The sequence below is a fragment of the Schistocerca serialis genome, chromosome 7, assembly GCF_023864345.2.
Source record: "Schistocerca serialis cubense isolate TAMUIC-IGC-003099 chromosome 7, iqSchSeri2.2, whole genome shotgun sequence".
NCBI classification, from domain to species: Eukaryota; Metazoa; Arthropoda; class Insecta; order Orthoptera; family Acrididae; genus Schistocerca; species Schistocerca serialis.
Window position 1 is genome coordinate 645,306,680 of NC_064644.1, and position 15,745 is coordinate 645,322,424.

Here is a 15,745-nt window from a genome sequence, read left to right on the forward strand (position 1 = left end):
CTTATTGACGATGAAACACAGAAATTGCATCGGAATTAAACACAAAAGGCACAATGCCGACCTAAGGACAAGAAGACTGACTCTTCTTACTGACTATGCTTTGAACCATTCCTGTCACACTAGCTGTAGATTCCGACGCATCACTTCAGGTTTACTGTATCCCTCTGACCTTCTTATTGACGATAAAACACAGAAATTGCATCGGAATTAAATATAAAAGGCACAATGCTGAATTAAGTACAAGAAGACTGACTCTTCTTACTGTCTATGTTTTGAACAATTCCATTGGCACTAGTTATGGATTGCGATGCTTCACTTGAGGTTTACTGTATCCCTTGGTCCTTCTTATTGAAGATGAAACACAGAAATTGCATCGGAATTAAATACAAAAGGCAAAATGCCGACTTAAGTACACGAAGACTGACTCTTCTCACTGCCCATGATTTTGAACCATTCCTGTGACACTAGTTATAGATTCCGAAGCTACACTCCAGGTTTAATGTATCCCTTGGACATTCTTGTTGACGATGAAACACAGAAATTGCATCGGAATTAAATACAAAAGGCACAATGCCGACTTAAGTACAGGAAGACTGACTCTTCCAACTGTCTATGATTTGAACCATTCCTGTGACACTAGTTATAGATTCCGATTCTTCACTTCAGGTTTACTGTATCCCTCCGACCGTTTTATTGACGATGAAACACAGAAATTGCATCGGAATGCAATACAAAAGGCACAAGGCCGACTTATCTACAAGAAGACTGACTCTTCTTACTGACTATGCTTTGAACCATTCCTGTGACACTAGTTATAGATTCCGATGCCTAACTTCAGGATTACTGTATCCCTCTAACCTTCTTAGTGACGATGAAACACAGAAATTGCATCGGAATTAAATACAAAAACCACAATGCCGATTTAAGTACAAGAGTACTGACTCATCTTATTGTCCATGTTTTGAACCGTCCCTGTGACCCTAGTTATAGATTCCAATGTTTCACTCCAGGTTGACTGTATCCCTCTGACCTTCTTATTGACGATGAAACTCAGAAATTGCATCGGAATTAAATACAAAAGGCACAATGCCGAATTAAGTACAAGAAGACTGACTCTTCTTACTGTCTATGCTTTTAACCATTCCTGTGACATTAGTTATAGACTCCGATGCTTCACTCCAGGTTTACTGTATCCCTTCGACTTTCTTATTGACGATGAACACAGAAATTGCATCGGAATTAAATACAAAAGGCACAATGCCGACTTAAGTACATGAAGACTGACTCTTCTTACTGTCTATGCTTTGAACCATCCCTGTGACACTAGTTTTAGATTCCGATGCTTCACTGGAGGTTTACTGTGTCCCTTGGACCTTCTTATTTAAGGTGAAACACAGAAATTGCATCGGAATTAAATACGAAAGGCACAATGCCAACTTAAGTACAAGAAGACTGACTCTTCTTACTGACTATGTTTTGAACCATTCCAGTGACACTAGTTATAGATTCCGATGCTTCACTTCAGGTTTACTGTATCCCGTAAACCTTCTTATTGACGATTAAAACGCAGAAATTGCATCGGAATATAATACAAAAGACACCATGCCGACTTAAGTACAAGAAGACTGACTCTTACAACTGTCTATGTTTTGAACCATTCCTGTGACGCTAGTTATAGATTCCGATGCTTCCCTTCAGGTTTACTGTATCCCTGTGACCGTCTTAGTGACGATGAAACAGAGAAATTGCATCTGAATTAAATAGAAAAGGCACAATGACGACTTAAGTACTAGAAGACTGACTCTTCCTACTGTCTATGCTTTGAACCATTCCTAAGACACTTGTTATAGATTCCGATGCTTCACTTCAGGTTTACTGTATCCCTTGGACCTTCTTATTGTCGATGAAAAACAGAAATTGCATCGGAATTAAATACAAAAAAGGCACAATGCCGACTTATGTACAAGAAGAGTGACTCTTCCTACTGTCTATGTTTTGACCCATTTCTGTGACACTAGTTATAGAGTCCGATGCTTCACTTCAGGTTTTCTGTATCCCTTGGACCTTCTTATTTAAGGTGAAACACAGAAATTGCATCGGAATTAACACTCTAAGCGCCAAGCCCGTAAAATTTACGGGCCTGGGATCGCGCGAAAATCACCAAGCCCGTAAAATTTACGGGCCGCTACATTTAATTTCATTCAAAACACTGCAACGTTATTTCTACGGGTTTGGCCAGCGCTATACGTTTTTCAGATGTTTATTAACAAAATGCGTCCATAGATGTCACGGCAGCGCTGTAATTCATGTTAAAACTTATCTTTGCGTTCTCAGTCTGTATATCATTCAGTTGTTTGTCATCATGTTTCGGCGCGGTTTATCAGACGCAGAAATTGCGGATTTGATCAATCATAGCGACACTCTGGATAATGTAGAGAGTGATTCAGACGATTCTGAATGCAATGGTGTGTTTGAAGGTACGTATTTCCGAATTTTCCACGTAATTGTGCAGTACGCACATATCTGTTGAACATGTGTAAACGATGTATGTAGTTACACATAATGTGATATTCTTTTTAGAAGACGAGATTGATGACAGTTTGTCTTCAGATGAAGACGAGAATGATGTTGAAGGTGTTGCTTCAAATCCAGCAGCTGTGCCGTATCCGAAAGACAGTGAGTGGACTGCAGTTGACACCTACCGACCTCTGCCTGTCAACACGACACCCAGGCAGATACTAGTGGATATTGATGAGTCGAGTTCTGTACTGGATTGCAGTAAAGTGTTCCTTACTGACAGTGACGTAAATGAACTCAAGAGACAGACAAATTTGTATGCATCACAGACAATACAGAAGAAAAGAAGAGGAAATAATCTGAAGCCCCATTCAGTTTTGAGTTCGTGGAAGCCAGTGACTATAAGTGAGATGAGGCGTTTCTTGGGTATTATTTTCCACATGTGTGTTTCGAAAAAGCCAAAAATTGCGGACCATTGGAGCACTAATCCTGTTCTTAGTTGTAACTTTTGTCCCCATGTCATGAGCCGTTTGCGTTTCACTCAGATACTGTCATGCTTGCATCTTGTTGACAATTCAAATCAGAAAAAACCAGGCGAAGATGGATTTCATCCACTTTACAAAGTTTTGCCATATTATAATAATTTGAAGGAGCGATGTATCCAGGCATATCGTCCCTCAGAAAAAGTGACAATTGATGAAGGAATTTGCCCATTTCGAGGTCGTGTGAGTTTCCGTGTTTACATGCAAAATAAGCCTCATAAGTATGGACTGAAAGTATATGCTGTTGCTGAAGCCAGTAGTGGCTATGTTGTAAATTTTGAAGTTTATGCTGGTAAGCATATTGTTGACAATTCTTCGTCTGCGGTTATTTTGCGATTGTTGTCTGACAGCAGCTTGCTGAACAAAGGCCACACTGTGTATTTAGATCGATTTTATTCCAGTCCAGAGCTATTTCAGCAACTGGCAGAGAAAGGCACTGGAGCTGTTGGTACTGTGAACAAATCCAGGAAAGGATTGCCTAAAGATTTAGTATCTGCTAAGCTGAAAAAGGGCGAAATGTCTTTTCGGCGTAAAGATAATGTATTGGCAATGAAGTGGAAAGATAAGAGAGATGTGTATACATTGTCTACAAGGCATCAAGCAACATTTGGTACGCATACTAAGAGAAATGGGTCTGTAGTATTGAAACCACTTCAGGTACTTGATTACAACCTCAATAAAATTGGAGTGGATATTGGAGACCAACGCCTGCAGTACAATCCGTTCCAGCACAGAACTGTGAAATGGTGGCGAAAATTATATTTCCATTTGCTGCTTATGGGAGTATCAAATGCATTTTGGCTGTACAATGCAGTGCACAGGAAGAAAATTACAATAACAGACTTTATAACAGTGCTTGCAGTTCAGCTTGTTGAAGACGACACACTTGAATTCATTCCAAGAAATGAAGGAACTGTAGGTCGGCTAACAAAGAGACATTTTTTGCAGCACATACCTGCAACTACTAAGAAGTATGCTGCTCGTGTGTGTCACGTGTGCAGTTCCAGGAGCAAGAAACAGAGTGGCAAGGCTTCTCGCAAAGAGACACGATACGAATGTGAACAGTGTGGCGTTGCACTCTGCCTGGAACCTTGCTTTAAAATTTTCCACACTAAAAAACAATATGATTCTGTGTGAAATTTATATGTAATACTGTATACTATCAGAAACATGTAATGTAGTGCCACAATTTTGGTTAAAAATAAATCACAATTGTATTCCCTTATTCGTATGACTTTTTCTAAATTCTTAAAACATCTAAGTGATTTCTATAACTGTACCTTAAAGCTGTGCATTGTAAAGTAGTTTCTTTCACTCAGAATTAAAGTAGAAATGTGCAGCTTCAAGATGGTACCAAATTTGCCACAATCCAAACAGTAGATTTGATGCAGTAATTTTTTTAATATTGGTAAAATTGCCCGGTTTCTAGGGACGGGTGCATAAAATAGGCCTGGTACAGAGAGTGTTAAATACGAAAGGCACAATGCCAACTTAGGTACAAGAAGACTGACTCTTCTTACTGACTATGTTTTGAACCATTCCTGTGACACTAGTTATAGATTCCGATGCTTCACTTCAGGTTTACTGTATCCCTCTGACCTTCTTATTGACGATGAAAAACAGAAATTGCATCGGAATTAAATAGAAAAGGCACAATGCCGACTTAAGTACAAGAAGACTGACTCTTCTTACTGTCTATGCTTTGAACCATTCCTGTGACACTAGTTATTGATTCCGATGCTTCACTTCAGGTTTACTGTATCCCTTGCACCTTCTTATTGACGAAGAAACACAGAAATTGGTTCGGAATTCAATACAAAAGGCACAATGCCGACTTAACTACAAGAAGACTGACTCTAATTACTGACTATGCTTTGAACCATTCCAGTGACACTAGTTAAACATTCGGATGCCTAACTTCAGGATTACTGTATCCCACCGACCTTGTTAGTGACGATGAAACACAGAAATTGCATCGGAATTAAATACAAAAAGCACAATGCCGACTTAAGGACAAGAATACAGACTCATCTTACAGTCTATGATTTGCACCATTCCTGTGACACTAGTTATAGATTCCGATGCTTCAGTTGAGGTTTATTGTATCCCTTGGACCTTCTTATTGACGATGAAACACACAAATCGCATCAGAATTAAATACAAAAGGCACAAAGCCGACATAAGTACAAGAACACTGACTCTTCTTACTGTCTATGTTTTGAACCATTCCTGTGACACTAGTTATAGATTCCGATGCTTCACTCCAGGTTTAATGTATCCCTTGGACCTTCTTATTGACGATGAAACACAGAAATTGCATCGGAATTAAACACAAAAGGCACAATGCCGACCTAAGGACAAGAAGACTGACTCTTCTTACTGACTATGCTTTGAACCATTCCTGTGACACTAGCTGTAGATTCCGATGCATCACTTCAGGTTTACTGTATCCCTCTGACCTTCTTATTGACGATAAAACACAGAAATTGCATCGGTATTAAATATAAAAGGCACAATGCTGAATTAAGTACAAGAAGACTGACTCTTCTTACTGTCTATGCTTTGAACAATTCCATTGGCACTAGTTATGGATTGCGATGCTTCACTTGAGGTTTACTGTATCCCTTGGTCCTTCTTATTGAAGATGAAACACAGAAATTGCATCGGAATTAAATACAAAAGGCAAAATGCCGACTTAAGTACACGAAGACTGACTCTTCTCACTGCCCATGATTTTGAACCATTCCTGTGACACTAGTTATAGATTCCGAAGCTACACTCCAGGTTTAATGTATCCCTTGGACATTCTTGTTGACGATGAAACACAGAAATTGCATCGGAATTAAATACAAAAGGCACAATGCCGACTTAAGTACAGGAAGACTGACTCTTCCAACTGTCTATGATTTGAACCATTCCTGTGACACTAGTTATAGATTCCGATTCTTCACTACAGGTTTACTGTATCCCTCCGACCGTTTTATTGACGATGAAACACAGAAATTGCATCGGAATGCAATACAAAAGGCACAAGGCCGACTTATCTACAAGAAGACTGACTCTTCTTACTGACTATGCTTTGAACCATTCCTGTGACACTAGTTATAGATTCCGATGCCTAACTTCAGGATTGCTGTATCCCTCTAACCTTCTTAGTGACGATGAAACACAGAAATTGCATCGGAATTAAATACAAAAACCACAATGCCGATTTAAGTACAAGAGTACTGACTCATCTTATTGTCCATGTTTTGAACCGTCCCTGTGACACTAGTTATAGATTCCAATGTTTCACTCCAGGTTGACTGTATCCCTCTGACCGTCTTATTGACGATGAAACAAAGAAATTGCATCCGAATTAAATAGAAAAGGCACAATGCCGACTTAAGTACAAGAAGACTGACTCTTCATACTGTCTATAATTTGAACCATTCCAGTGACACTAGTTATAGATTCCGATGCTTCACTCCAGGTTTACTGTATCCCTTGGACCTTCTTATTGACGATGAAACACAGAAATTGCATCGGAATTAAATACAAAAGGCACAATGCCGACTTAAGTACATGAAGACTGACTCTTCTTACAGACTATGTTTTCAACCATTCCTGTGACACTATTTATAGATTCCGATGCTTCACTTCAGGTTTACTGTATCCCTCTGACCTTCTTATTGACGGTGAAACACAGAAATTTCATCGGAATTAAATACGAAAGGCACAATGCCAACTTAAGTACAAGAAGACTGACTCTTCTTCCTGATTATGTTTTGAACCATTTCTGTGACACTAGTTGTAGATTCCGATGCTTCACTTCAGGTTTACTGTATCCCTTGGACCTTCTTATTGACGATGAAACACAGAAATTGCATCGGAATTAAATACAAAAGGCACAATGCCGACTTAAGTACAAGAAGACTGACTCTTCCAACTGTCTATGCTTTGAACCATTCCTGTGGCACTAGTTATACATTCCGATGCTTCACTTCAGGTTTACTGTATCCCTCTGACCGTCTTATTGACGATGAAACAAAGAAATTGCATCCGAATTAAATAGAAAAGGCACAATGCCGACTTAAGTACTGGAAGACTGACTCTTCCTACTGTCTATGTTTTGAACCATTCCTGTGACACTAGTTATAGATTCCGTTGCTTCACTTTAGGTTTACTGTATCCCTCTGACCTTCTTATTGACGATGAAACACAGAAATTGCATCGGAATTAAATATAAAAGGCACAATGCCGAATTAAGTACAAGAAGACTGACACTTCTTACTGTCTATGCTTTTAACCATTCCTGTGACACTAGTTATAGACTCCGATGCTTCACTCCAGGTTTACTGTATCCCTTCGACCTTCATACTGACGATGAAACACAGAAATTGCATCGGAATTAAATACAAAAGGCACAATGCCGACTTAAGTACAAGAAGACTGACTCTTCTTACTGTCTATGCTTTGAACCATCCCTGTGACACTAGTTATAGATTCCGATGCTTAACTGCAGGCTTACTGTGTCCCTTAGACCTTCTTATTGACGATGAAACACAGAAATTGCTTCGGAATTAAATACAAAAGGCACAATGCCGACTTGAGTACAAGAAGACTGACTCTTCCAACTGTCTATGCTTTGAACCATTCCTGTGACACTAGTAATAGATTCCGATGCTTCAATTCAGGTTTACTGTATCCCCCTGACCGTCTTATTGACGATGAAACACAGAAATTGCTTCCGAATTAAATAGAAAAGGCACAATGCCGACTTAAGTACAAGAAGACTGACTCTTCCAACTGTCTATGTTTTGAAGCATTCCTGTGACACTAGTTATACATTCCGATGCTTCACTTCAGGTTTACTGTATCCCTCTGACCGTCTTATTGACGATGAAACACAGAAATTGCATCCGAATTAAATAGAAAAGGCACAATGCTGACTTAAGTACTGGAAGACTGACTCTTCCTACAGTCTATGTTTTGAACCATTCCTGTGACACTAGTTATAGATTCCGTTGCTTCACTTTAGGTTTACTGTATCCCACTGACCTTCTTATTGACGATGAAACACAGAGATTGCATCGGAATTAAATACAAAAGGCACAATGCCGACTTAAGTACAAGAAGACTGACTCTTCATACTGTCTATAATTTGAACCATTCCAGTGACACTAGTTATAGATTCCGATGCTTCACTTCATGTTTACTGTATCCCTTGGACCTTCTTATTGACGATGAAACACAGAAATTGCATCGGAATTAAATACAAAAGGCACAATGCCGACTTAAGTACAAGAAGGCTGACTCTTCCTACTGTCTATGTGTTGAACCATTAATGTGACACTAGTTATAGATTCCGATGCTTCACTCCAGGTTTACTGTATCCTTTCGACCTTCTTATTGACGATGAAACACAGAAATTGCATCGGAATTAAATACAAAATGCACAATGCCGACTTAAGTACAAGAAGACTGACTCTTCTTACAGACTATGTTTTGAACCATTCCTGTGACACTATTAATAGATTCCGATGCTTCACTTCAGGTTTACTGCATCCCTCTGACCTTATTGACGATGAAACACAGAAATTGCATCGGAATTAAATACAAAAGGCACAATGCCAACTTAAGTACAAGAAGACTGACTCTTCTTACTGTCTGTTTGAACCATTCCTGTGACACTAGTTATAGATTCCGATGCTCCACTTCAGGTTTACTGTATCCCTCTGACCTTCTTATTGACGGTGAAACACAGAAATTTCATCGGAATTAAATACGAAAGGCACAATGCCAACTTAAGTACAAGAAGACTGACTATTCTTCCTGATTATGTTTTGAACCATTTCTGTGACACTAGTTGTAAATTCCGATGCTTCACTTCAGGTATACTGTATCCCTTGGACCTTCTTATTGACGATGAAACGCAGAAATTGCATCGGAATTAAATACAAAAGACACAATGCCGACTTATGTACAAGAATACTGACTCATCTTACAGTCTATGATTTGCACCATTCCTGTTACACTAGTTATAGATTCCGATGCTTCACTTCAGGTTTACTGTTTCCCTTGGACCATCTTATTGACGATGAAACACAGAAATTGCATCGCAATTAAATACAAAAGGCACAATGCCGACTTATGTACAAGAAGACTGACTCTTCCTACTGTCTATGTTTTGAACCATTTCTGTGACACTAGTTATAGAGTCCGATGCTTCACTTCAGGTTTACTGTATCCCTTGGACCTAGTTATTTACGATGAATCACAGAAATTGCATCGGAATTAAATACAAAAGGCACAATGCCGACTTAAGTACAAGAAGACTGACATTCCAACTGTCTATGTTTTGAACCATTCCTGTGGCACTAGTTATACATTCCGATGCTTCACTTCAGGTTTACTGTATCCCTCTGACCGTCTTATTGACGATGAAACACAGAAATTGCATCCGAATTAAATAGAAAAGGCACAATGCCACTTAAGTACTGGAAGACTGACTCTTCCTAATGTCTATGTTTTGAACCATTCCTGTGACACTTGTTGTAGATTCCAATGCTTCACTTAAGGTTTACTGTATCCCTTGGACCTTCTTATTGCCGATGAAACACAGAAATAGCATCGGAATTAAATACAAAAGACACAATGCCGACTTAAGTACAAGAAGACTGACTCTTCCAACTGTCTATGCTTTGAACCATTCCTGTGACACTAGTAATAGATTCCGATGCTTCAATACAGGTTTACTGTATCCCCCTGACCGTCTTATTGACGATGAAACACAGAAATTGCTTCCGAATTAAATAGAAAAGGCACAATGCCGACTTAAGTACTAGAAGACTGACTCTTCCTACTGTCTATGTTTTGAACGATTCCTAAGTCACTTGTTATAGATTCCGGTGCTTCACTTTAGGTTTACTGTATCCCTTGGACCTTCTTATTGTCGATGAAACACAGAAATTGCATCGGAATTCAATACAAAAGGCACAAGGCCGACTGAACTACAAGAAGACTGACTCTTCTTACTGACTATGGTTTGAACCATTCCTGTGACACTATTTATAGATTCCGATGCTTCACTTCAGGTTTACTGTATCCCTCTGACCTTCTTGTAGACGATGAAACACAGAAATTGCATCGGAATGAAATACGAAAGGCACAATGCCAAATTAAGTACAAGAAGACTGACTCTTCTTCCTGATTATGTTTTGAACCATTCCTGTGACACTAGTTGTAGATTCCGATGCTTCACTTCAGGTTTACTGTATCCCTTGGACCGTATTATTGACGATGAAACACAGAAATTGCATCGGAATTAAATACAAAAAGCACAATACGGACTTAAGAACAATAAGACTGACTCTTCTTATGGGGACTATGCTTTGAACCATTCCTGTGACACTAGTCATAGATTCCGATGCTTAACTTCAGGATTACTGTATCCTTCTCACCTTCTTATTGACGATGAAACACAGAAATTGCATCCAAATTAAATACAAAAGGCACAATGCCGACTTAAGTACAAGAAGACTGACTCTTCATACTGTCTATAATTTGAACCATTCCAGTGACACTATTTATAGATTCCGATGCTTCACTTAATGTTTACTGTATCCCTTGGACCTTCTTATTGACGATGATACACAGAAATTGCATCGGAATTAAATACAAAAGGCACAATGCCGACTTCAGTACAAGAAGACTGACTCTTCCAACTGTCTATGTTTTGAACCATTCCTGTGACACTAGTTATACATTCCGATGCTTCACTTCAGGTTTACTGTATCCCTCTGACCGTCTTATTGACGATGAAACACAGAAATTGCATCCGAATTAAATACAAAAGGCACAATGCCGACTTAAGTACTGGAAGACTGACTCTTCCTACTGTCTATGTTTTGAACCATCCCTGTGACACTAGTTATAGATTCCGATGCTTCCCTGCAGGTTTACTGTGTCCCTTAGACCATCTTATTGACGATGAAACACAGAAATTACATCGGAATTAAATACAATAGGCACAATGCCGACTTAAGTACAAGAAGACTGACTCTTCCTACTGTCTATGTTTTCAACCATTATTGTGACACTAGTTATAGATTCCGATGCTTCACTTCAGGTTTACTGTATCCCTTGGACCTTCTTATTGCCGATGAAACACAGAAATTGCATCGGAATTCAATACAAAAGGCACAAGGCCAACTTAACTACAAGAAGACTGACACTTCTTACTGTCTATGCTTTTAACCATTCCTGTGACACTAGTTATAGACTCCGATGCTTCAATCCAGGTTTACTGTATCCCTTCGACCTTCGTATTGACGATGAAACACAGAAATTGCATCGGAATTAAATACAAAAGGCACAATGCCGACTTAAGTACAAGAAGACTGACTCTTCTTACTGTCTATGCTTTGAAGCATCCCTGTGAAACTAGTTATAGATTCCGATGCTTCACTGCAGGCTTACTGTGTCCCTTAGACCTTCTTATTGACGATGAAACACAGAAATTGCATCGGAATTAAATACAAAAGGCACAATGCCGACTTGAGTACAAGAAGACTGACTCTTCTTCCTGACTACGTTTTGAATCATTCCTGTGACACTTGTTGTAGATTCCAATGCTTCACTTCAGGTTTACTGTATCCCTTGGACCTTCTTGTTGCCGATGAAACACAGAAATAGCATCGGAATTAAATACAAAAGACACAATGCCGACTTAAGTACAAGAAGACTGACTCTTCCAACTGTCTATGCTTTTAACCATTCCTGTGACACTAGTAATAGATTCCGATGCTTCAATTCATTTTTACTGTATCCCTTGCACCTTCTTATTGACGATGAAACACAGAAATTGCATCGGAATTAAATACAAAAGGCACAAGGCCGACTGAACTACAAGAAGACTGACTCTTCTTACTGACTATGCTTTGAACCATTCCTGTGACTCTAGTTATAGATTCCGATGCTTAACTTCCGGATTACTGTATCCCTCTGACCTTCTTAGTGACAATGAAACACAGAAATTGCATCGGAATTAAATACAAAAACCACAATGCCGACTTAAGTACAAGAATACTGACTCATCCTACTGTCTATGTTTTGAACCGTCCCTGTGACACTAGTTATAGATTCCGATGTTTCACTCCATGGTGACTGTATCCCTTGCACCTTCTTATTGACGATGAAACACAGAAATTGCATCGGAATTAAATACAAAAGGCACAATGCCGACTTAAGTACAAGAAGACTGACACTTCTTACTGTCTATGCTTTGAACCATCCCTGTGACACTAGTTATAGATTCCGATGCTTCACTGCAGGTTTACTGTGTCCCTTAGACCTTCTTATTGACGATGAAACACAGAAATTACATCGGAATTAAAAACAATAGGCACAATGCCGACTTAAGTACAAGAAGACTGACTCTTCCTACTGTCTATGTTTTCAACCATCATTGTGACACTAGTTATAGATTCCGATGCTTCACTTCAGGTTTACTGTATCCCTTGGACCGTGTTATTGACGATGAAACACAGAAATTGCATCGGAATTAAATACAAAAAGCACAATACCGACTTAAGAACAATAAGACTGACTCTTCTTATGGACTATGCTTTGAACCATTCCTGTGACACTAGTCATAGATTCCGATGCTTAACTTCAGGATTACTGTATCCTTCTGACCTTCTTATTGACGATGAAACACAGAAATTGCATCCAAATCAAATACAAAAGGCACAATGCCGACTTAAGTACAAGAAGACTGACTCTTCATACTGTCTATAATTTGAAACATTCCAGTGACACTAGTTATAGATTCCGATGCTTCACTTCATGTTTACTGTATCCCTTGGACCTTCTTATTAACGATGAAACACAGAAATTGCATCGGAATTAAATACAAAATGCACAATGCCGACTTAAGTACAAGAAGACTGACTCTTCCTACTGTGTATGTTTTGAACCATTAATGTGACACTAGTTATAGATTCCGATGCTTCACTCCAGGTTTACTGTATCCCTTGGACCTTCTTATTGACGATGAAACACAGAAATTGCATCGGAATTAAATACAAAAGGCACAATGCCGACTTAAGTACAAGAAGACTGACTCTTCTTACAGACTATGGTTTGAACCATTCCTGTGACACTATTTACAGATTCCGATGCTTCACTTCAGGTTTACTGTATCCCTCTGACCTTCTTGTAGACGATGAAACACAGAAATTGCATCGGAATGAAATACAAAAGGCACAATGCCGACTTAAGTACAAGAAGACTCACTCTTCTTACTGTCTATCTTTGAACCTTTCCTGTGACACTAGTTATAGATATCCGATGCTTCACTTCAGGTTTACTGTATCCCTCTCACCTTCTTATTGACGGTGAAACACAGAAATTTCATCGGAATTAAATACGAAAGGCACAATGCCAAATTAAGTACAAGAAGACTGACTCTTCTTCCAGATTATGTTTTGAACCATTCCTGTGACACTAGTCGTAGATTCCGATGCTTCACTTCAGGTTTACTGTATCCCTTGGACCTTCTTATTGACGATGAAACGCAGAAATTGCATCGGAATTAAATACAAAAGACACAATGCCGACTTAAGTACAAGAAGACTGACTCTTCCAACTGTCCATGTTTTGAACCATTGCTGTGACACTAGTTATAGATTCCGTTGCTTCACTTCAGGTTTACTGTATCCCTCTGACCTTCTTATTGACGATTAAACACAGAAATTGCATCGGAATTAAATACAAAAGGCACAATACCGACTTAAGAACAAGAAGACAGACTCTTATTACTGACTATGCTTTGAACCATTCCTGTGACACTAGTCATAGATTCCGATGCTTAACTTCAGGATTTCTGTATCCCTCTGACCTTCTTATTGACGATGAAACACAGAAATTGCATCCGAATTAAATTGAAAAGGCACAATGCCACTTAAGTACTGGAAGACTGACTCTTCCTACTGTCTATGTTTTGAACCATTCCTGTGACACTTGTTGTAGATTCCAATGCTTCACTTAAGGTTTACTGTATCCCTTGGACCTTCTTATTACCGATGAAACACAGAAATAGCATCGGAATTAAATACAAAAGACACAATGCCGACTTAAGTACAACAAGACTGACACTTCCAACTGTCTATGCTTTGAACCATTCCTGTGACACTAGTAATATATTCCGATGCTTCAATACAGGTTTACTGTATCCCCCTGACCGTCTTATTGACGATGAAACACAGGAATTGCTTCCGAATTAAATAGAAAAGGCACAATGCCGACTTAAGTACTAGAAGACTGACTCTTCCTACTGTCTATGTTTTGAACCATTCCTAAGACACTTGTTATAGATTCCGGTGCTTCACTTTAGGTTTACTGTATCCCTTGGACCTTCTTATTGTCGATGAAACACAGAAATTGCATCGGAATTCAATACAAAAGGCACAAGGCCGACTGAACTACAAGAAGACTGACTCTTCTTACTGACTATGCTTTGAACCATTCCTGTGACTCTAGTTATAGATTCCGATGGTTAACTTCCGGATTACTGTATCCCTCTGACCTTCTTAGTGACGATGAAACACAGAAATTGCATCGGATTTAAATACAAAAACCACAATGCCGACTTAAGTACAAGAATACTGACTCATCTTACTGTCTATGTTTTGAACCGTCCCTGTGACACTAGTTATAGATTCCGATGTTTCACTCCAGGTTGACTGTATCCCTTGGACCTTCTTATTGACGATGAAACACAGAAATTGCATCGGAATTAAATACAAACGGCACAATGCCGACTTAAGTACAAGAAGACTGACACTTCTCATTGTCTATGCTTTGAACCATCCCTGTGACACTAGTTATAGATTCCGATGCTTCACTGCAGGTTTACTGTGTCCCTTAGACCTTCTTATTGACGATGAAGCACAGAAATTGCATCGGAATTAAATACAAAGGCACAATGCCGACTTAAGTACAAGAAGACTGACTCTTCTTACAGACTATGGTTTGAACCATTCCTGTGACACTATTTATAGATTCCGATGCTTCACTTCAGGTTTACTGTATCCCTCTGACCTTCTTGTAGACGATGAAACACAGAAATTGCATCGGAATGAAATACGAAATGCACAATGCCAAATTAAGTACAAGAAGACTGACTCTTCTTCCTGATTATGTTTTGAACCATTCCTGTGACACTAGTTGTAGATTCCGATGCTTCACTTCAGGTTTACTGTATCCCTTGGACCGTATTATTGACGATGAAACACAGAAATTGCATCGGAATTAAATACAAAAAGCACAATACGGACTTAAGAACAATAAGACTGACTCTTCTTATGGACTATGCTTTGAACCATTCCTGTGACACTAGTCATAGATTCCGATGCTTAACTTCAGGATTACTGTATCCTTCTGACCTTCTTATTGACGATGAAACACAGAAATTGCATCCAAATTAAATACAAAAGGCACAATGCCGACTTAAGTACAAGAAGACTGACTCTTCATACTGTCTATAATTTGAACCATTCCAGTGACACTATTTATAGATTCCGATGCTTCACTTAATGTTTACTGTATCCCTTGGACCTTCTTATTGACGATGAAACACAGAAATTGCATCGGAATTAAATACAAAAGGCACAATGCCGACTTCAGTACAAGAAGACTGACTC

General features: G+C 39.0%; 1 protein-coding gene across 1 annotated transcript; it reads left to right on the forward strand.

Annotated features, from left to right (window-relative positions):
• Nucleotides 1-2,362: 2,362 nt before the first annotated feature.
• On the forward strand, nucleotides 2,363-4,196 carry LOC126413316 (piggyBac transposable element-derived protein 4-like). Its single transcript, XM_050083215.1, has 2 exons — nucleotides 2,363-2,477; nucleotides 2,581-4,196. Exons 1-2 carry the CDS (start codon nucleotides 2,363-2,365, stop codon nucleotides 4,194-4,196), a joined length of 1,731 nt encoding a protein of 576 aa, XP_049939172.1.
• The last annotated feature ends 11,549 nt before the right edge of the window (nucleotides 4,197-15,745 follow it).